This window comes from Balaenoptera musculus, chromosome 16, assembly GCF_009873245.2.
Source record: "Balaenoptera musculus isolate JJ_BM4_2016_0621 chromosome 16, mBalMus1.pri.v3, whole genome shotgun sequence".
Taxonomy (NCBI): domain Eukaryota; kingdom Metazoa; phylum Chordata; class Mammalia; order Artiodactyla; family Balaenopteridae; genus Balaenoptera; species Balaenoptera musculus.
The window spans coordinates 33,165,799-33,189,437 of NC_045800.1; the positions used below are offsets into that span (position 1 = coordinate 33,165,799).

General features: G+C 37.2%; 1 protein-coding gene across 1 annotated transcript in view; it reads left to right on the forward strand.

Moving 5' to 3' along the window:
- The window catches only part of NOC3L (NOC3 like DNA replication regulator), a 31,090-nt gene that overhangs the window by 4,036 nt on the left and 3,415 nt on the right, over positions 1-23,639 (forward strand). The window contains exons 3-19 of the mRNA XM_036828000.1: positions 716-848; positions 1,604-1,761; positions 2,349-2,402; positions 4,226-4,356; positions 7,190-7,351; positions 8,112-8,205; positions 10,464-10,639; positions 11,047-11,175; positions 15,370-15,501; positions 17,128-17,208; positions 17,540-17,640; positions 20,519-20,591; positions 20,678-20,741; positions 20,823-20,894; positions 21,252-21,433; positions 22,459-22,587; positions 23,270-23,367. Of these exons, the coding sequence (XP_036683895.1) occupies positions 716-848; positions 1,604-1,761; positions 2,349-2,402; positions 4,226-4,356; positions 7,190-7,351; positions 8,112-8,205; positions 10,464-10,639; positions 11,047-11,175; positions 15,370-15,501; positions 17,128-17,208; positions 17,540-17,640; positions 20,519-20,591; positions 20,678-20,741; positions 20,823-20,894; positions 21,252-21,433; positions 22,459-22,587; positions 23,270-23,367 (1,969 nt within the window). The remainder of the gene's footprint in view (positions 1-715; positions 849-1,603; positions 1,762-2,348; positions 2,403-4,225; positions 4,357-7,189; positions 7,352-8,111; positions 8,206-10,463; positions 10,640-11,046; positions 11,176-15,369; positions 15,502-17,127; positions 17,209-17,539; positions 17,641-20,518; positions 20,592-20,677; positions 20,742-20,822; positions 20,895-21,251; positions 21,434-22,458; positions 22,588-23,269; positions 23,368-23,639) is intronic.

Genomic DNA, 23,639 nt, shown 5'->3' on the forward strand with positions numbered 1-23,639 from the left:
AAGAGAAAGAAACAGAGAAAGAGAACGAGGGACAGAGAGAGAAATTAGAATGATCTGTAGTTGGAGTTTTGTTTGATGTGAGTGCCTAAAATGTTGAAGAGAAAGTAATTGAGGATATTGACAAGGCAGTGTTTGAAGTGATAACCATGCAATCTAAGTGACGAAGTAAAGATAGAACACATTGGTAGATAGAAAGTAGAGTGGCCAAAGGATTAATTGAATGTCTGTATATTTGGTCAAGAAGTGTAGTAGTGGAAGTAACTGAATGAGAGCTAGAAAGACAAAAGGTTCTGGTCAGAGAGTGGAGTCAGCACCAAGGTTTGGGATGTGGCCCTTGGAGGGGGTGGCTGAAGTGGAATGGAAGTGAAAGTCTTTGGAGATCAGACAGACTAAGGGGCTAAGTCATTGATTGGCTCTCAGATGCTCTGAAGGACATCGCAGAATGTGTGGACACATTTATTTTTTGGTTGTTACAGTGACCTAAGAATGCTCCTGGCATTTAGATTTCAGGGGTCAGAGATGCTGGCATTTGGCCTAGCCCAGGACACCCAAGTACAACAAAGAATTGTCCTGCCCAGCGTGTCAGTAGTGCTCCCGTTTAGAAACATTGGGCTAAGGTGTTAGTAAAGCACACGCTTTTCCTATCATAGACACAGAAATGCAGCGTTCTACATTCCTAATACTTGTTTCTGATTTTTTGTTGTTGTTGGAACAGGTAAAAGGATTGAGAGGGAAGAGGAAGACGAGGAGGAAGCCCTTCCTTTAGATATGATGGATGAAGATGACTTACAGTTAATGAAGGATTTAGGGCAAAGAGCATCTTTTCTAACGAGAGATCTTTCTTCTAGGTAATACTTCATTTAGATTATAGTCATTTGCATCCTTTCAGTGCTAAAAACTTGGTTCTGAATTTTACTTAGGTGGTTAGTGCAAGATGCTGCTCATCTCTGAACACAGTGTTTACAAAGAGTAAACCCTATTCAGTCTATTTCCTAAATAAGGTTAGTTCATAAATAAAACAAGCTGATCTTATTTAGTGTATATCTTTATTTCTTTTGAGTCTGAATAGTGAAGTGGAGTGAATGGGTGAAGTATGCTGTTCTCTATTTGAGGCAGAGCAGTCCCGAGTTCTTTATGGCCGTGTTACCCATGTCTCAGTCCTTGTTACCCTATTAGGTACATATTATTCCCTTTTACAGAGAGGAGACTAATGCTTTCCCATTGTCATAAGTAGTGGATCTGAAATTTAAACTTAGATACTTCTAAGTCCAAAGTCCATGCTATGTTGTGACAGTTTTGGGGAAAGTAAAATAGCATGATGTCACCCTTGGCTCTGTGGAATATTCTTCAAAGAAAAATCTGCTGTAACGTTCACCTTTATTTTGCCTCTAAAGGGAAAACTAAGTGTAGCCATAGTTTGAGTCTTTATGGTTGGCTATACAGTTCATTTATTCATTTACTATACAAATGCCTGGTCTAGATGCTAATATCTATATGCCTATTAAAGGTTTGGTTAGTGGTTTATTTTTCTGTGCTTTTAAAATGATAGGTCTCTAGGTTATTTTTTTAATATATTAAAACTAAATTTTTTTTTTTCCTGCAGTGAGCCTGTTCACGCCAGGAAGCGGAAGCATGAGCATGTTATAGATAAATATGAAAAAATACCAAGAACTCTGCAAACTGCACCAGAGAAGGAACTGATTCACTTACTTCCTATTAAAGATAAAAGTGGTATAATCCCACAGACCAGAGAGAAACCAGGTGATCAGCCCATGTATTAGTTAAAATTTTAGTTCCTTACTAATAATCACTTTCAAAATTTTTTCATTCAAAATTTATTTTATTTTGACTTTTACCCGTATTACAAAAGGGGATAGCTACAGTTAGTCATAGAGCAAACTTGATGATTTTGGCCGGAAATACAGATGATTATCTCAGGTGCCCGTTGTACTATGAGTACAGCTGAAGCCACAAGGTTAAGGTGATTCTTTTCAGAGTATTTCATTCTGTTGTTTCTAAAATTAGAGCATATTAGTCATCCTTTTTTAGCCTTTTTTTCCTTACATGCATTTTTTGTGAAAAAAAACACACACAAAAGTCTAGAAATCAAAGATGTGAAGTTATGTGGTATATCACCAAAAACACACCCATAAAACTACCATCCGGGCAAGAAAGAAGTACTGCCAGCACCCAGAAACTTCCCTATACTTCCCTAAATCACTAATTGCTCCCTCCTGACAAAAGTAACTATTTTCCTGAGTTTTAAGGTAGTCACTTCCCTGGTTTTCCTTGTGGTTTTACCACTTATGTATATTATCACATTTTTAATATGCATATTTTCCATATAGTTATTGACAGTAACCAAGATGAAGAGGATCAAGAAGAGATGGAACCTGAAGAAGGTAATGGGATGCATCTTTCTAGTTACTAAATTGTTAATTGAGAATTACATTTTTTTACTTAATAGTGCATTAATTTTACATAAAATCTGGAATGTGCATTTTGGAGTACTGGTCATTTCAAGGTCATTTTGAACATTTTCCCACATTTTGAAAGTCTTACCTTGTGTAATTTGAGTCTTTAAAAAAATAAATAAATAAATACATTTATTTATTTATTTATTTTTGGCTGCGTTGGGTCTTCGTTGCTGCACACAGGTTTTCTCTAGTTGGGGCAAGCGGGGGCTACTCTTCGTTGTGCGCAGGCTTCTCATTGCAGTGGCTTCTCTCGTTGTGGAGCATGGGCTCTAGGCGTGCAGGCTTCAGTAGTTGTGGCATGTGGGCTCAGTAGTTGTGGCTCGTGGGCTCTAGAGTGCAGGCTCAGTAGCTGTGGCGCACGGACTTAGTTGCTCTGCGGCATGTGGGATCTTCCTGGACCAGGGCTCAAACATGTGTCCCCTGCATTGGCAGGTGGATTCTCAACCACTGCACCACCAGGGAAGCCCTGTAATTTGATTCTTTGTTGCTTTTATTATGGAAAATTTTATTCAGTTATGTTTGTGATGTCTAGGTATGCATGAAGAATCTTATAAATTGTTACTGTTTTGAATTCTTTTTAATTGTAAATGAAGGACCTGACTGCAAATAACTATTCACTTTTTAGCTTAAATTATAAAAATGATTCTGTGGTACAAAATTATTTTGGTTCTTTCTTAGAGCAATTATACTTTATGTATGTCTGCTTTACATAACTAAATGTGGGTTCTAATAGCTAGAACAGTTCTAATCAAAGTTAAACTGAAAGAACATATTTTATTTGTTGAAACTATATTGGTTTGGAATTTGTGATAGAACAAGCCAGTTAAATTTTACTTTCTCTTAGCAAACCATATTAGTGTAAATGAGATTACAGGTCAACTGTTAACTGTTTTTAGGCATCCTTCATCAGCTCATTACAGATTATGCTTGTGTGTTTATTAAATCTAATTCCCTGTGAATTTCTTAAGGTGGATGTATTTTGTGTAGCTCAAAGGACTGTATAGAGTTGAAAATAAAGGAGCATGTACTTTTTAAAAAACTAAATGAGATTGCTCTTTCCCTTAATTAGTATGAATTATTGTGGGTTTATTAGCACAGTAGTTAAAAATGTGAACTCTTAAGTCAGACTGCCTGGGTTTGAATCCCATTTCTGCCAGGGATATGAGCTTAGGCAAGTTACTTTCTCTTTGCCACAGTTTATCTACAGAATTGGGCTAATGATAGTACTTGTCTCATGTGATTGTTGAGAGGGTGATATGTAGTAATCTTGGCCCATAGCAAGTGCTTGATAAAAGTTAGCTATCATGATTATTTGTTTTTTATAAATTTATTTATTTTATTTATTATTTTTGGCTGCTATGGGTCTTCGTTGCTGTGTGCGGGCTTTTTCTAGTTGCAGGGAGTGGGGGCTACTTTTCGTTGCGGTGCATGGGCTTCTCATCGTGGTGGCTTCTCTTGTTGCGGAGCACAGGCTCTAGGCGCGCGGGCTCAGTAGTTGTGGCTCGTGGGCTCTAGAGCACAGGCTCAGTAGTTGTGGCGCATGGACTTAGTTGCTCTGCAGCACGTGGGATCTTCCTGGATCAGGGCTCGAACCCGTGTCCCCTCCATTGGCAGGCGGGTTCTTAACCACTGCACCACCAGGGAAGTCCTGATTATTTGTTACTACAAGAAAATTATTTGATTAATTAAGGTTCTTGGATACTTGTAAATAAAGACATGTTTAAGAGGGGAAACCTAATCTGTTTCAGAGATCATTGAAGAACCCATTGAAGAGCTGACATTAGAAGAACATTTAATTGAGAGGAAGAAGAAACTACAGGAGAAGAAAATGCGTATCGCAGCCTTGGCATCTGCCATATTATCAGATCCAGAAAGTAATGTAAGTATAATTAATTTGCTTAGGCTTTTCATATTATATGGTGTAACAGTCTAATCTTTTTTTTTTTTTTTTTTTTTATGGCTGTGTTGGGTCTTCATTTCTGTGCAAGGGCTTTCTCTAGTTGCGGCAAGTGGGGGACACTCTTCATTGCGGTGCGCAGGCCTCTCATCATCACGGCCTCTCTTGTTGCGGAGCACAGGCTCCAGACGCGCAGGCTCAGTAATTGTGGCTCACGGGCCTAGTTGCCCCGTGGCATGTGGGATCCTCCCAGACCAGGGCTCGAACCCATGTCTCCTGCATGGGCAGGCAGACTCTCAACCACTGTGCCACCGGGGAAGCCCCTGATCTTTTAATATTCTCTTGTTAGCTATATGCACACACAGAAAGGAAGATCATTAACAAAATGTAGTAACCGAGTTAGAATAAGAGTACACAGGACCTTAGCCTAATCCAAATCTGTAGTCTTAGAAAAGTTACTTAAACATTCTGAGTCTTACTTTCTTCATCTCTGAATGAAGATATTGGACTTAATGTTGTAACTCTAAAAGTGGTTAAGTGTAAAAATTAACAGTACTAGGGAGGAGGAACCAACTTGCAAATTGCTTGACTGATCTATAGAGTTATTAAGGAAGGTGTTACACAAAAGCCAATGAGATTAGTTCAGGAATACTTGTAAGTGGAAAAAAAATTTTTTTTTAATTTATTTACTTATTTATTTATTTTTGGCTGCGTTGGGTCTTTGTTGATGTGTGTGTACTTTCTCTAGCTGCAGCGAGTGGGGACTACTCTTCATTGCGGTGTGCAGGCTTCTCATTACGGTGGCTTCTCTTGTTGCAGAGCACGGGCTCTAGGCGCGCGGGCTTCAGTAGTTGTGGCACGTGGGCTCAGTAGCTCCGTGGCATGTGGGATCTTCCCAGACCAGGGCTCGAACCCTTGTCCCCTGCATTGGCAGGCGGATTCTTAACCACTGCGCCACCAGGGTAGTCTGGAAAAAGTCTATCTGGTTTAAATGAAGTAGACTGAAGAGTTACAATGAATTATCAGTGAACCATGGGCATGGGGGTAAAGGTGGTGATAGTTATAACATGTGGGCTCAAGAAACCTGAGGTTCAATCTTGGCTCTTTTAAGTACTATCTGTTAGACTTTGGGAAAGTCGTTTTACCCAAGCTCATTTTCTTCATCTCTAAAAAGAGGATGGTACTTTTTTTTTTTTTTGGCTGTGCTACGCAGCATGTGGGATCTTAATTCCCTGACCAGGGATCGAACCTGTGCCCCTGCAGTGCAAGTGTGGAGTCTTAACCACTGGACTGCCAGGGAAATCCAGATGGTACCTATTTTAAAACTGTTGTGAGGATTAAATGATAAAATATACATGAAGTCATTTAAGGGGTACTATTATTCTTTTTAGCTTGGTGTCCCCAGCATCCTACTGTGATGAGTATTTGTTTATTGAATGATAAAATAGATTATTTACATTTATAGAAAAAAAGTTCATATGGTATGCTTTGCTGTAGTACTTGTCCTTTTCTAATAAAGTGAGGGGAAAGGTCTGGAGCAGAATTGGGGAGGGGAATTTGGAATATTTCTCACCAGTATGATCTCATATAATCAGTATAAAACCATAGAGACAAGAGCTATTGATCTCATTTTACAGTTGAAAAATTAAGGCTTACAAATTCAAGTTGTTTCATATTTTAACAGCTACTAGATTGGAACCCAGGTCTTCTAACTCTGGATCCTCATGCTTATTTCATACAAGTTAGGGTTGCAGCAAATAGGTGGTGGTATATTTGTCCTCTCACCACTATATGGCAAACATTTTTGACCAACCAGTGCATTCTCAAGATAGCAAAGCACTCCAGCAGGCAGTGGTAGTTCATCCAGTCAAGCACATTTGTTGAAATCAGTTTTTCACTTCTTCATCACATAATGCAAATGATCTTTATATGAGTCTTGTTGAAACTAAAGTTAATGTGGATACATTATATTTAATTCCTGATTAGTTCATGTATAGGTGATTAATATACTTGATTGATGTATGTAACATTTTAATATATTTCAAAAAGTGTTTTTAGGGACATAGGACACACATGTTTTAGGAAAACCCAGTGCCATTTGCAGCAACATGGATGGACCTAGAGATTATCAGACTAAGTGAAGTAAGTCAGACAGAGAAAGACAAATATATGACATCACTTATGTGTGGAATCTTAAAAAATGATACAAACTGACCTTATTTTAAAAATAGAAGTAGACTCAGTCATAGAAAACAAACTTATGGTTACCAAAGGGGAAAGGGGCAGGGGAGAGATAAATTAGGAATTTGGGATTAACAGATATAGATTACTGTATATAAAGTAGATAAACAACACAGACCTGTATAGCACAGGGAACTATGTCAATATCTTGTAATAACCTATAATGAAAAAGAATCTGAAAAAGAATATATGTTTTTATATATATATATATAAAACAATCACTTTGCTGTACAACTGAAGCATTGTAAATCAACTATACTTCAGTTAAAAAAAGTAGCATCATAAATAAAAAGAAAACCCAATAAAAAAAGAATTTCTAAAAATAGGTAGATTAATAAATTTATACTTTTTAAAGTATATTTTTTCTAACTGCTTATTTAACAAAAATATGATGAACTTATAGCTTTAGTGATATATCTTTTGTAAATGTGAGCAGTGTCTGTAGTTGTGTGTGGCTGGACTAGACTGTGAGCCATTGTGTGAATTCCACTTATTGTGCCAGATGTGAGGCTGTTGTCTTTTGTTTATAATTGTCTTGCCATTTCTCTAGCCGTATGAGTTATTTCTTTAACAGATTAAAAAATTGAAAGAATTACGTTCCATGCTGATGGAACAGGATCCTGACGTGGCTGTTACTGTTCGAAAGTTGGTGATAGTTTCTCTGATGGAGTTATTTAAAGACATTACTCCTTCTTATAAAATACGACCCCTAACAGAGGCAGAAAAATCTACCAAGGTAATGCTGGATATAATTTTTTTTTTAACATCTTTATTGGAGTATAATTGCTTTACAATGTTGTGTTAGTTTCTGCTGTATAACAGAATGAATCAGCTATATGCATACATATATCCCTGTATCTCCTCCCTTTTGTGTCTTCCTCCCACCATCCCTATCCCACCCCTCTAGGTGGTCACAAAGCACTGAGCTGACCTCCCTGTGCTATGCAGCTGCTTTCCACTAGCTATCTATTTTACATTTCGTAGTGTGTATATGTCAGTGCTACTCTCTCACTTCATCCCAGCTTACCCTTCTCCCTCCCTGTGTCCTCAAGTCCATTCTCTACATCTGCATCTTTATTCCTGTCCTGTCCCTAGGTTCATCAGAACCATTTTTTTTTTAGATTCCATATATATGTGTTAGCATACGGTATTTGTTTTTCTCTTTCTGACTTACTTCACTCTGTATGACAGACTCTGGGTCCATCCACCTCACTACAAATAACTCAATTTTGTTTCTTTTTATGTCTGAATAGTATTCCATTGTATATATGTGCCACATCTTCTTTATCCATTCATCTGTTGATGGACACTTAGGTTGCTTCCATGTCCTGGCTATTGTAAATAGTAATGCTGGGTATAATTACTACACAAAATAAGCTGAAAATTTTGCATACCTAGAGATGGGAGAAATAGTGGGGACACTCATATTTTGTGCTAATTTAAAAATGGATTTCAGTATTTTGATTTAAGAAAATCATCTTTTTTGGTCCTTTTAGATCCGCAAAGAAACCCAAAAGTTAAGAGAATTTGAAGAAGGCCTGGTTAGCCAATATAAATTTTACTTGGAAAATCTGGAGCAAGTGGTTAAAGGTATATTAAAAATATCTTAAAAGTATGTAACACACTTAGCTTTGATCAGGAATGTGAATTCTATATTCTGCCCTGTGTGTTGAGAGTCATATAGTGTATGGTCAGGAGCAGAGTCTATAGAGTCAGACTTCCTGGGTTCAAATTCTGGTTCACCTCTTAATACCTAGGTGGTGGGCAAAGGACTTAATCTCTCTGTGCCTCAGTTTTTCCTGTCTATAAAATGGGAATAAGGATAGTACTTTACCTCATAGGATTGTTGTGAGTAGTGAATTAATTTATAGATATAAAGTAGAATTATAGTGCCTATACTAGGCACTGTGCTTTATCAGCTATCAGTATTAGTATTATCGTTGCTGCAGTTCTTTACCTAGTAAGTAGCTGTATGTTTCTTGAATTCACGAATGGCTGGAATTTATTCTACTGTGTTTTTTTTTTGAGGTTTTTTTTTTTAACATCTTTATTGGAGTATAATTGCTTTACAGTGTTGTGTTAGTTTGTGCTGTATAATAAAGTGAATCAGCTATATGCATACATATACCCCCATATCCCCTCCCTCTTGTGTCTCCCTCCCACCCTCCTTATCCCACCCCTCTAGGTGGTCGCAAAGGACTGAGCTGATCTCCCTGTGCCATGCAGCTGCTTCCCACTAGCTATCTATTTTACATTTGGTAGATGAACTTAGGGGCAGGACAGGAATAAAGGCACAGACATAGAGAATGGACTTAAGGACAAGGGGAGGGGGAAGGGTAGGCTGGGACGAAGTGAGAGAGTAGCACTTACCTATATATTCGACTGGTTTTTATTTGAAGGGGGTAGTCAGGGGAGAAAGATAATGTGAACTGGTTGTAATGAGTGCCTTGAAAATGGACTTAACATTATCGGGATGATAAACTCTTCTATCAAACCCTGTTCTCTTTCTCTTCGTTCAGAAGAGGAAGGACATGGGAGACATTCAGGCATGAATGGGGAAGAGATTTCATTGCCAAGGCGAGGTGCTTTCACCTGACTCAGTTGGGCTCCTTTACTCAGTGCTGGGTCTAAGGATCACCCAGCTGCTAGCTCAGCTGCAACAGAGCTACTTAATCTGTCGGCCAAGTAACGACATGGAGGTGGGGTGGGTGGCATGGGTATTGCTTCTGTGCTCTGGCATCCCGACTGGAACCTACATACTAGCATTTATTTATTTACCTATTTATCTACCTGTCTGTCTATCTATTATAATGTCTTCAAGATTCATCTTGCTGTAGCATGTGTCAACATTATCTTCCCTTTTTAAGGCTGAATAATATCCCATTGTATGTATACACTACATTTTGTGTATCCATTCACCCATCCATTATAAAGTCTTGTCAGTTTTAAGTAAATAGAAGGTATCATTCTTACTTATGGTGAATACAGTCTGAGGAAAAATCACATATATGAGAAGCAAGTTTAAAACAAAGGCACTAGGGAATTCCCTGGCTGTCCAGTGGTTAGGACTCCACGCTTCCACTGCAGGGAACACAGGTTTTATCCCTGGTTGGGGAACTAAGATCCCGCATGCTGCACGGCACAGCCAAAAAAACAAAATAAATAATAAAATAAAATAAAATGAAGCAAAGGCACTGTCTTCTGTATTGTCTTTCTCATCTCTGGTTGTGTATGATGTAGGAGGAGGTCTTGAACCTACTCTAGAAAAAAATCAGCGTATTTTCATATCCTCATATTCAAGATACTGTGTTACAGTAACAGAATATGTATGTAGAAGTTTCTAGAAAAGAGGTACTGTGAATCATCAATAATTTTGAAGGAGAAATTAAACTTTTTTTGGACCTCCTGGGTAAAGAAACTACAGTGAGCATCAGCAAGAAGCCAGGGGAAATGATGCCTATGGAAAGCCAAGATTCTTGTAATTGTGGTTAGTCAGAGGGTGGATGATGGTAGGCAAATTTAATGGTAACATCTGTACGTGTGTCTAAGTGTAGACAAGGATGATGGTAGGCAAATTTAATGGTAACATCTGTACTTGTGTCTAAGTGTAGGCAAGGATGATGGTAGGCAAATTTAATGGTAACATCTGTACTTGTGTCTAAGTGTAGACAAGGATGATGGTAGGCAGATTTTAATGGTAACATCTGTACTTGTGTCTAAGTGTAGACAGCTCATATTTAAGAAGTCACATGGTATGTTGAATTTTCATATTACTGCTTATTACTGTAAAACAAACTAATTGAAATTTTAGCCGATGAGTAAAGTAACTACAGTTATCTCTTGATTAGATTGGAAGCAAAGGAAGCTGAAGAAAAGTAATGTGGTTTCCTTAAAGGCCTACAAGGGACTGGCAGAGGTGGCTGTGAAGAGCCTGTGTGAGCTGCTGGTGGCCCTGCCTCATTTCAACTTCCACAATAACATCATTGTACTGGTTGTCCCTCTCATGAATGACATGTCAAAATTGGTGGGTTGCTTTTGTTGCTGTTGTCCTTAACAGAAAATCATAGACGATGTGATTATTTTTTTTCTCTCTCTCAAAATTCTTTTGGCGCTATTATTTATTGCTAAAATGGGGTCCTTTGTTAAATACTGTCTCTTCAAGAAAACTGTTTGAATGTAAGCTTGGTGAAGTGGTTCTGAATAGGAGGTGGTTTTGCCCTCTTCTTCAGGCTGTCTGCACACATTTTGATTGTCACAACTATGGTGGTGGAGGATTGTTGCTGCTGGTTTCTGGTGGATAAAGGTCAGGGAGGCTTCTAAACATCCTCCAATGCACAGGACAGGGCCCCACAACAACGAATTATCTGGCCCCAAATGTCAATACTGCTGAGGCTGAGAAACACTGGTTTAGTGTAACATTTTATTTTTCAGATATCTGAAATGTGTTGTGAAGCAGTAAAGAAACTCTTTAAACAAGATAAATTAGGCCAAGCATCACTGGGTGTAATTAAAGTGATTTCTGGTTTTGTGAAAGGCAGAAATTATGAAGTTAGGCCAGAGGTAAGCCTTTTTTTTCTCACTTTGTATTGTGTTTGTTTTGAAATTACGAAGTTAATTTTCAGTTGTTATGAGGAATTTATTTTTTATAGATGTGTAAAGTATAAAGTGAAAGTGCTCCCCAGAAGTAACTGCTCATAACAGTTTGGCTTGTATCCTTCTAGATGTTTTTCTATGCAGATAGAGACATACTTTGTATTTTAAAATTAAAAAATGGGTTTATACTTTGGAAACTATTCTGGAGCTGTTTTCACTTAATGTATTGTGGACTAATGTATAGGGCTATCCCATTCTTTTTAATGTCTGCTGTAGTATTCCATTATGTGAATAATATATAGTCCCTACTTGATGGATGGCTGAGTTGTTTCTAGATTTTTGCTGTTACAGTCAGCATAGAAAAGAATGTTTTGGCCACGTTATTTTTTCACACTTGTGTGAGTATTCTGTGAGTTAAATTTCTAAACTGTGGATACTGGATCCAACAGTATACACATTTAAATATTTGAGAGCTCATGCCAAATTGTCCTCCAAAAACATTTGATCACTTGTGTTCCTGTTAGTGATAGGAGTGTCGTTTCCCCACAACCTACCCAGTGTTGAATATTTTTACTCTTTAATCTTTGTTAGTCTGGTAGGTAAAAAATTACATAAATTAATGTATATTATTTTGTTTACACATTTTTATTAGTGAGGTTTTACTTCGTTTCATACATTTATTAGTCATTTGAATTTTTTGCCTGTTTGTATTGTTTGCCAGTTTTTCTCCTCAGGTATTTGACTTTCTTAAAGACATGTAATAATTTTTAAAATGTGCCTATATTTGAATAAATATGAGCCATGTACTAGGCACTGTTCTAGGTCCTGGAGATAAAGTAGTGAACAAAAGAAACAAAAGCTCTGTGTGTTTGTTGAGCTTAAGTTAAATAGTAAGGATATTAAGTCTCTGTTGCAAATATAAGTTGCAAATATTTATTTGTTGCTCTGTCCTTTAATTTTGTGCCGTTGTCTTTTTGCTTTATAGAAGTTTTACATTTTAATTACTTATTTTACAGAATTGATTTTTTTTATATTCAAGAATATCAAGTATCTTGCCATTTTCTTTTATGTGCTTAAGTGAAGTTTTATAGTTTTCTTCATTTGGGTCTTAGATATTTTCATTAAGTTTTAGTCATATAGTTTTGATTGTTAAGCTGATTTTTTTTTTACTGTTTTATTTCCTAATTTTGAAGTCTTCTTCCTTTGCCGTCAAATTCTTTTCATCCCTTGTAGCTGATAACTTTAGTTGAACTGCTAAAATTACAAATATTGGGCTTAAGTATTACTCAGAATTTTAGAGTAATCAGGGAATAAGGCTTGAACATGAAATTGGCCATAGGGAAACACTTTCATTTTAATGATGCTAGAATATAAACTGGTTTCTTTACTTTCTTGGTATTTGTTTGTTTGCTTGGTGTCTATATACTTTGTACAGTAATGTGATTTTTTTTAAGGGATACAATGTGGTGATTTAATATATGTATATACTGTGAAATGATTACTGCAATCAAGTTAATTGACACATCCATCACCTCTCATAGTTACCTTTTTTCTGTGGTGAGAATACTTAAGATCTACTCTCTTAGCAAATTTCAGGTCTATGATACAGTATTATTACCCAGAACTTATTCACCTTATAACTGAAAGTTTGTATCCTTTGACCAGGATTTCCTCATTTCCTCCATCCTCTGGCAAGCACCATTCTACTCTCTGGTTCTGTGGGTGCGACTTTCTGAGATCATACAGTATTGATCTTTCTGTATCTGGCTCATTTCACTTAGCATGATGTCCTGCACGTTCATCCATGTTATCAAAGATGACAGGACCCTCTTTTTAAGGCTGAATAACATTCCATTGTATGTATATCCCACATTTGCTTTATTCCGGCAGGCACGTAGATTGGTTCCATATCTTGGTTTTTGTGAACAGTGCTGCAGTGAACATGGGTGTGCAGATATCTCTTTGAGATACTGATTTAATTTCCTTTGGATATATACCCAGAAGGGGGATTACTGGATCATATGATAATTGTATTTTTAATTTTTTGAGGAGCCTCCATACTGTTCCATAATGGCTGTGTCAATTTACATTCCCACCAACAGTGTACAAGGGTTCCCTTTTCTTCACAGCCTCATTAACACTTGTTATTTCTTGTCTTTTTCATAATAGCCATTCTAATAGGTGTGAGGTGGTATCTCACTGTGGTTATGATTTGCATGTCCATGATGATTCGTGCCGTTGAGCATCTTTTCATTTACCTGTTGGTCATTTTTTTAAATTTTATTTATTTATTTATTTATTTATGGCTGTGTTGGGTCTTCGCTTCTGTGCGAGGGCTCCCCCCAGCTGCGGCAAGTGGGGGCCACTCCTCATCGCGGCGCGCGGGCCTCTCACTATCGCGGCCCCCGCCCCGTTGCGGAGCACAGGCTCCAGACGCGCAGGCTCAGTAATTGTGGCTCACGGGCCCAGTTGCTCCGCGGCATGTGGGATCTTCCCAGACCAGGGCCCGAACCCGTGTCCCCTGCATTGGCAGGCAGAGTCTCAACCACTGCGCCACCAGGGAAGCCCCCTGTTGGTCATTTGTTGTTTGTCTTCTTTGGAAAAAATGTGTTTTTAGGTCCTTTGTTCTTTTTCAAGTCAGGTTATTTGTTTTTTGCTGTGAGTTGTTTTGAGTTCCTCAGTATTTTGGATATTACCCCTTATCAGATACATGATTTGCAGATATTTTCTGCCATTCCATAGGTTGCCTTTGCATCTTGTTGCTGGTTTCCTTTGCGTGTGGGAGGTTTTTAGTTTAATGTAGTCTCACTTGTTTGTTTTTGCTTTTGTTGTCTGTGCTTTTGGTGTCATATCTAGAAAATTAATGCTCAGACCAATGTCAAGGAGCTTTGCCTCTATGTTTTCTCTTCTAGGAGTTTTATGGTTTCAGGTCTTACATTTAAGTCTTTAATCCATTTTGAATTAATGTTTATGACTGGAAAGATAAGGGTCCAGTTTCATTCTTCTGTATGTGGATATCCAATTTTCCTAACACCATTTATTGAAGAGACTGTTCTTTCCCTATTGTGTATTCTTGGTTCCCTTACCAAAGATTAGTTGACCATGTGCCGCATTCTTTGACTTGGAGTTATTTTTCATTTGTGGGTGATATTTTATGAGCACATAGAATACCTACAAAATACTCAAATCTTTCTGAGACCTAGAGTGACTTCAGGTTCATTGTTTATGCTTTTAGTTCTTCCTTGTTTTCATTACATGCTTTAAATGAAGTTCTCAGTTTTCTTCCAAATGTACATATTGGAACCTCAAAAGAATACAAACCTGTAGTTCTTTTTTCCTCCAAGAATAATGCTGTGACTGCAGGTCAGTAGAGTGGTTTCTTCCCCAGAAAACGTAGGATTTTAAACCCCCTTTGTCTTTGTGTTTGGATGGTTGCTGTAGCACACAATACATCAGTTTCTAAATTAGTTTCTGAACTTTTTTGAGTGGCTTAAGGCAATAGTACATGTGGTCCCTGGACCAGTATCAGCTGGTGATAAGAAATACAAATTCTGGGGCCCCACTGCAGACCTGCTGAATCAGAAGCTCTGGGGATGGGGTCTAGCTTTTTGTGCTTTAACAAGCCCTCCAGGTGATTGTGATGTTTGCTAAAGTTGGAGACTCATTAGCCTGAAGAAAAATAAGTGGTCTTAATAACACTAGTCTTCATGTTATTTTTTTTGTTGGGAAAAAAAGATTAGAACTGTTAACTGCAAAACTGAATCTGGTTTGGGAATTTAAAGCTGGTTTAGAAATGTCTAATAATATCCTCTTCTCCCGTACTGGTCCAAACCTTTTTCTGACCTGTCTACTCTTTGTAATCCTATCTACCAGTGCCAGTTAGTGTTCTCTCTTCCTTGTTCTTATTTCACTGCAAAGTAATATTATGTGTATTTAGCCAAATACTAGTGTCCTTTCATAGACAAAAATTACTGAATACGTTTAACAAAAAGATAATAGAACTTTGTGTAAAATGTGATAAAAGATTTTTCAAAGTTTTTTGTTTTTTTGGGTTTTTTTGGCATGAAGGAAGGAATAACACTGTTGAATGCTTATTCTGTTTAAAGTATTTGAGGGCAATATAAATATTAAACTGTGTATTTGTGTTTTCTTCAATAATAGATGTTAAGAACATTCTTGTGCCTAAGGATCAAAGAAGTAGAAGTGAAAAAAGATACAGAGGATATTAATAAACAAAAAAAGTTCATGACTTTCAAGGAAAAGAGAAGAACTCTATCAAGAATGCAGAGAAAGGTTTGATTGATTTCCTTTTTTGTTTTAATTGATTTTAGATTAAAATCATAGGCACAGGTAAAAATCATAGTTAAGTCATAAATATAAATATTTTAAAATCTGATATTTAGAGAATTTTATTTTCCCCAGTTATTGCAAAGAAATGTTTTGTTAAATCAACTTAAACAGACAGTTCATTAGCAAAGAGAGCAGTAGATGAAAAGGTTTTCTTGCCCTGCTGGCTTTTTTTTTCTTTTGGCCACACCGCACCACTTGGCATGTGGGTTCTAAGTTCCCCAACCGGGGATCTAACCCGCGCCCCTTGTGTTGGAAGCATGGAGTCTTAACCACTGGACCACCAGGGAAGTCCCCATGCTGGCTTTTGAGATCCTCTTAGATTCATCGTGATAACACAGATTCCTTCCTTAACAGAAAGGATGCATTCATGTGAAGTTGGCAACAAAGTAGGTTTTAGTCGAATCTCCTTTCTCTGTTGGTTTGTATTTGAAAACTAGGTTGAAATTCCAGGCTTTTGTTTATTTACTATGAGACTTTGGAAACATTTTTTTTAATATTCTGAGAAATGGAGCTAATAATAGCACCTACTTTGCAAGGTGATTGTGCAGTTTAAATATAATGACATAGGAAAAGCACTTAGAGTGTGCAGCGCTGGGCACACTTTATACACATTAGTTACCACCACCACCATTATTATGATCACTTCTCAAAACATTTCTAAACAGTTTATTAGGGTTATCAAATGGGTTATAAAAACAAAGGAAAAAATAATTTCCAGGGATATCCATCTTTGAATGTGTCTAATAACTTTTGAAAACAAGACAGGAATATCAAAATAGACTTAATGATTGTTAACAAATGAAGGTAAATATTTAAATTATTTATACCATACTATCTTAATATAAGTTGGATGTGCCTGTTAGGAACAGCATGTATGTGGCTACAGTGGGGAAACAAAGACCAAATAAGCAGCTCTTTAACAACTTCATGTGAGGGAAGGAAACGCCAATCCTCAGTCGGTCCCCAGTGTCTCAGGCAGCTTAGCAACCATTGTTTGCTGCTCTAACAGCATAAGGGAGTGGAAGAAAATTGGTTTTCTGTTGAATTTCTGTATAGTATCTGGTTTTATGCATTGTATGTAAATGAGTTTGGGAAGCATTGTTGATGACTGGTTTCCACATTATAGATGATTTAACAATAAGAATTATTTCTGGGCTCAGCATGTCCTTCCTTCCTTTCTTTTTTTTTTTTTTTTGAAAAAATTTAATTTAAATTACAGAAAACTACAGAGAGTAGTATAATATATCCCATGTATTTACCATTTTGATTGAGCAAATATTAATATACTTCAGTTTCTTTCTTGAAAAGAAAGAAACCATTGGTGATAGAGTTGGAGTCCCTTTGTCCCTTCTCCAGTCCCATTCTTCTCCCTTCCTCCTAGGAGGCAGCCACTGTCATAAATTTGGTTTATGGGTGCTTCTTATCCATTTTTTAAATTTTTGCTTATATTTGTATCTGTAGACAGTCTGTGGTATTATTGTGTGTGTTTCATAATATTGACATAATGCCTCTCTGAAGCTAGCTTTTTCATTCAGTGGTATACTCTTTTTTTTTTTAATCTATTTTCAGTGGAAGAAAGCAGAGGAGAAACTAGAGAGAGAGCTTCGGGAGGCAGAAGCTTCGGAGAGTTCTGAGAAAAAACTTAAACTGGTAGGCAGTTTCACGTATTCTCATGCTTTTAAAATGTCTTGTTAAATGATTTCAACTAGAGATTTATTGCTTCAACTTGTGGTTGTATGACTTTGATTTGTTTCATGAGGCTTAGATACATGATGTGTAAGAAATGATAATGTGATCGATGATGCTAGTTTTAGGAAATCACAGGATGTGTATCTTCATTCTGCTTTGTTGAAGCTCTTAGGATTGAATAGTGGGGAGTGATGGGAAAGCACAGAAAAGGTTGAGTTTTGAAAGCTGTAGTTGTGGTAACTCGGGAGAAAGTATACTAGGTTATACTGAAGTCATTTTGTCTGTTCTGCAGCACACGGAGACTCTGAATATCGTGTTTGTGACCTACTTCAGAATATTGAAGAAGGCCCAGAGGTCACCTCTCCTGCCAGCAGTTCTGGAAGGTCTTGCCAAGTAAGGGCGGTGTAGGTTGAAGCCTTTTAGATTCTTTCTAAATAAATAAGACCGAGGTAACCATGAATTTTAAACAGGGTACACTAATGATGACCCGGTGTCCTTCTTAGTTCTCATTCCTTTTTTATTTGTCACCAGCTTTTCCTTGAAACTGTTCATAACACTGCACTTTTTTGGTTTTCTCATCTCAAACCTTTTATTTTAAAAATCTCCTTCACTAACTCTTTCCTCCTACTTATTACTTAGTTCTTGCTGTCCCTAGGGTTCATCCCTCAGTTCTGGTTTCCTTCTGTTCTGTAGTCAGTTTTTAGTCTTGCATAATCTGGTCCTCTTAAGATAGGTCTTTTTGTATTCTGTCAACACTAATGAACCTACTGGGGCATGTGAGCCAGAATAATGGTTGTCAGGATAGTTTTCTACAATTATTTGAGGTATTGTCCTGTAGAACAGTGCTATCCAATAGAAACATAGTGTGAACTACATAAGAAATTTAAAATTTTCTGTTAACCACATTGAAAAGGAAAAAGAAACAGATGAAATGAACTTAAATATATTTTGTTGAACTCATTTTATCTAAAATATTATTTTGATATACATTAATGTCAAAACATTAATGAGATAAAACATTAGTGAGATATTTGGCATGCCTTTTTTCATAATGTATCTTTGAAAAGTGGTATATATTTTACATTATAGCACATCATCTCAGTTTGGACTAGCCACATTTCAAATCCCTAATGGCCAGTGGTTACGTTGGACAGCACAGCTTTAGAAATAGGACTAATGTCTGGAAGATAGAGAAAAGGCAAATTCGGTTCAATATGGAAGAAATTACTTTCTAATGACTGTAGCTATTTGGTGATGAGATGCTTTGCCTTATAAGATAGTGTGGTCCTTGTCATTGAAAGAGAGGTTGGTCAGAGGTTCAAAGAGAAGGGATTATTCTTACCTTAGGTAGGACCTGTTGTTTGTTTTTTCAATGACCAATTTCTTTTTTTTTTTGTTTTTGTCTGTTGGGCCTTTGTTGCTGCGTGTGAGCTTTCTATAGTTGTGGCGAGTGGGGGCTACTCTTTGTTGCTGTGCACGGGCTTCTCACTGTGGTGGCTTCTCTTGTTGCGGAGCATGGGCTCTAGGCACGTGGGCTTCAGTAGTTGTGGCGCGTGGGCTCAGTAGTTGTGGCTTACATGCTCTAGAGCGCAGGCTCAGTACTTGTGGCGCATGGGCTTAGTTGCTTCTCGGCATGTGGGATCTTCCCAGACCAGGGATCAAACCCGTGTCCCCTGCATTGGCAGGTGGATTCTCAACCACTGCGCCACCAGGGAAGTCCCAATGACCAATTTCTTTATTTAAACAAATTTTTAATAATACATGCTCATTTAAAAAATTCAAATAATGCAATTAAGAATTAAAAGATCACAAGTTCCCTTCCTTCCTATATCAGTATGTAAATCTGCCCACCTGCCTTCTTTCATACAAATTGAATCTTTCACACAAATGTATACTGTTCTGGGGACTTCCCTGGTGGCACTGTGGTTAAGTATCCGCCTGCCAACACAGGGAACACGGGTTTGATCCCTGGTCCGGGAAGATCCCACATGCCACGGAGCAACTAAGCCTGTCCACCACAACTACTGAGCCTGTGCTCTAGAGCCTGCGAGCCACAAGTACTGAGCCTGCAAGCTGCAACTACTGAAGCATGCGCGCCTAGAGCCTGTGCTTCGCAGCAAGAGAAGACACCGCTGTGAGAAGCCCATGCACCATAACGAGGAGTAGCCCCCGCTCACCACAACTAGACAGAGCCCGCACCCAGCAATGAAGACCCAATGCAGCCAAAAATAAATAAGTAAATAAATAAAAACAAAAATAAATTAAAAAAAAATGTATACTGTTCTGTAACTTCCTTTTTTTTTTTGGATAAACAGTTATTCTGGGTATCCTTCCATGTTAGCACATATAGACCCACTTTTTTTTTAAGTTCATAATACTCCGTGTCATGGATATTTAATACTTTATTTGGTCAGTCCCCAGTGCTACACTGGAAATATCTTCAATGTACTTGTGTGCACATATTGCTAGGTCAAAGAGTATGATCATTTAAAATTTTGATAAATATTGCCATATTACTTCCCAAAAAGGTTGTACCAATACACATATGACCTCTGAGGTCCTTCCTTCTTCTAAGATTTACAGTGTCAAAGGCTCTTGCACTAATATTGAAGAGATATCCTGACTTTAACTACTTCGGTGCCTGATATTTTATAGTGTACAGAGTCCTCTGACATTTAGTAGCTCACATGATTCTTTCTCTTTAACTCTATTGAGTGATCTCAGTTATTTTTAGAAATAGAAGGCCAGGACAGTCAGCTCTTACCTAGGATTATATAGGTAATTAATTGCTGAGCCTGAACTAGACACTAGCTCCAACATTTTTTCTTTCCTTTTTAAAGCTTTCATAGGGTCCATTTTCTTATTAATAGCAAAATCTTTCCTCTTTTCCTTCTTCCTGCCCCATTTTCCTAGAAGCTGTAACTGCTGACTCCTTTGTGACTTAGAACATTGTTGGACACCTGGTCAACTTGATTCAGAGAACTTGTTTGCTCTTAGCAACTTCTTTCTCTGGTTAGGAGTATTTTTGAAATATATTTAGTTTGTTTAGTGCTTCATATATTCCTGCCGAGTATAGTGTCCAGTCGTGGATGAATTGTCCAAGAGGCCAGTCTGAATTAATGAAAAGTATCGATAATCACCATCATCTCCATCATAGCTAACATTTTGAAATAAGTAATATTAAAAATATGGTTTTAAAGTCAGGTTTAATTTTTAACTGCTTTATATCTGTTTTTAGGTTACCTTTTAACTAAGTTTTGTTTGATTCTAGGTTTGCTCACCTTATAAATGTGGAGTTTTTTGATGATTTATTAGTAGTTCTACATTCTCTCATTGAGTCTGGTGTAAGTAACTCTACTAATGAATTACTTTTTAAGATATAAATTGTAATTATTCTTAATATCCTTTTTTTTTTCCTCTTCATTTTAAGGACCTAAGCTATCAAGAAAGTCTTCACTGTGTCCAGACTGCTTTTCATGTTCTTTCTGGGCAAGGTAAGATATTTTCTTGATCAAGTTTCGTTTACTTTGCCTTTGGAGGCTTTAACATACCTAATTTTTGTTCTCATTTCAAAGGTGATGTTCTGAATATTGATCCAATGAAATTCTATACACATCTTTACAAAACACTGTTCAAGTTACATGCAGGTATGTATGTTTAGATAATGTCTTTAATAAATCTTTATCTTCTAAGGATATTTTGTGACTGGAATTATAGTCAGTGAAAATTGAGAAATAGGAGCAGGTATATAAAATGCTGGCCTGCCAGTGCCACACATCTGTATTTAACCTTAAGTGAGACTTGGAGTGAGAGAACTTTTGGAATTGACTGGAGATGCAGTGCAGCTCACATCACCGTGTGAGCAGTCTGGCACTGCTTCATCGGTTAGGGAAATGATGTGGGACAGGTGCGATAGGCTCCTCTTGGATTTTTCCAAAGATCAGTGAAGTTGCATGATGAAAAAGTAATGAGAACAGCCCCAAAGGGTATATCTGCTGTTGTAGGTGCTACGAATGAAGGTGTTGAGATCGTCCTCCAGTGCCTTGACGTCATGCTGACTAAGCGCAGAAAGCAAGTTTCTCAGCAGCGGGCCCTTGCCTTCATCAAGCGCCTTTGTACCCTTGCTCTTCATGTGCTTCCAAATTCAAGCATTGGCATTTTAGCAACTAACAGAATATTAATGCATGTAAGTAGTGATGCAAACGAATAGAGCTAAGTTCTTACAGTGCAACAATGGTGTTTTGTTTGATGCATGTTTTTTTCCCGCATTTACATTATTTTTTTAATTATAAAAATAATTCACACTTGTAACAAGATAAGGTGATAAAAGAAGTACATGAAATTACAAAAGGAAAGCATGCCACCCCTACTGACACTCTCCATTTTTACGATTTGGTGGGTATCCTTCCAGAAGACTTAAAAAAATTCATTTATAAATGTGTACACTAAACACACACAAACAACAAAACTTTTTTCTTTTTTAATGGAGAGGGGATTATGATATACAATATTGTTCTACAACTCTTTTTTAACACTTAATGGTGATGAACACATTTTGTGTCAGTACAGATACAGCTACTTGGTCTCTTTAATGACTGTTGGTTTAACAAATACTTACATAGTTCTTACTATGTGAATTCCACTGTTACAATGCTTTACAAAAATTAACTCACTTAATTTTCATAACAACTCTGTGAAGTAGCTACTATTATTGTTCCCATTTTATAGATGGGGAAAACTGAGGTCCAGAGAGACTAAGAAACTTGCCTAAAGTGACGCTGCTAGTAAGTGGCAGAGATGGGATTTAAATTTAGGCAGTCTGGGTTTTACACTTTGCATTTTTCTTTTGATGGATGTAAGTTGTTTCCTTTTTTGCTATTATAAATGATGCTATAGTGAATATTCTTATAAGTGTATCTAATGTAATTATTTCTATAGGAAAGATTCCTAAAAGTGGGGTTGCTGAGTGAAAGAATATCTGTTTTCTTTTGCAAGATAAAATTAATTCTTTTCAAAGCAAGCTAATATTCTTTTGTTCTCTTGTGGAATAAACTTAAATTGCAAAAATTAAGACTAGGTATAAAGTGCATGTGCTTATAGCTCTTACGTAACTGTAAAATCAAATTATGTAAAAGTACAGAATCCAATAACGTTCTTAAAATTAATAATATTACTTTAATTAATCCTTCTTTTTATGTGACATTTTTGCAGACTTTCCCCAAAACAGATCTGTTGCTTGACAATGAATCTCAGGGTAGTGGAGTTTTCCTTCCTGAGCTGGATGAACCTGAGTACTGCAACGCTCAGAACACTGCTCTTTGGGAATTGCATGTGCTGAGGGTAAGAGCCCCCCTCCCCTTTTTGTGAGGGCTTTTTCAGTTTTACCCCCAAGTAGTTATAATTGCCAGAGAACTTAACATATTTTGTTCTGGGACTGCCTTTCCTAGAATTCCTGTCTAAATACTCTACATTTCACTTTGCTCTTACTATTAAGATGTTGAGATGCGTTTTCTAAGGAAGCAGAAAATGATTTCAGTATTGTGGGGTGAGATTTCTTGAAGTCATTCCCTGACACTCTTCAGAATAGAAGATGTGTTATCAGGCACATTTGTATTGGGTCTTATTCAGGGGGACTTCCAGAGGCCTGCGGCCCGTCAGTTTCAAGAGGGTTTCACCTACGTTGTGATCCTACAGTGCGGACAGCAGCATTATAGTGGAAATATGTTTCAGGAAACCTGTTGTAAACTAACTTCTTTCACTCTGAAAGAGAAATTGCCTTTTGATTTTTCTTTTCATACTGTAAAAGCAAGACTAAGCTACTTCACTGGTAACTTGGTCATCAAACAGATTTGTGTTGGAATCTTGTGAGCAAAGATACTGTTTTTTTTCTGTAGGTATGTGGTTCTAATGAATTACATATGCATATGTGGTTTTTTTAAAAAATTAATGTTTATTAAAGTGTAGCTAGTGTCTTATAAAATATTGACCCGTGCAAAATATGGTTGTCCTGTTTCCCCTTCAGCGACATTACCATCCCATAGTGCAGAGATTTGCAGCTCACCTCATCGCTGGAGCCCCTTCCGAAGGCTCGGAAGCACTCAAACCAGAGTTGAGCCGAAGGTAGTATTTAGCATTGCCTTATTATAGAACTGCAAATTTCAGTTGATAGCTGTTTTGACTATGAGAAGTCTGTTTTACAAAGTAATAGATTTCAAAATGTAAAGTGCTGGTTGGTTATCTGGACTTGGTCCACTTCATATTCCTGAATTATTCCAAAGAGAAAACATTGCTGACTGTGATTTTGTTAGTTTGTTTTGAGTAATTACTTAACCTTTTTTTTTTTTGGTCATAAAAAGTTTCACACATACAGGTGAGTAGAAAGAATAGTGAAT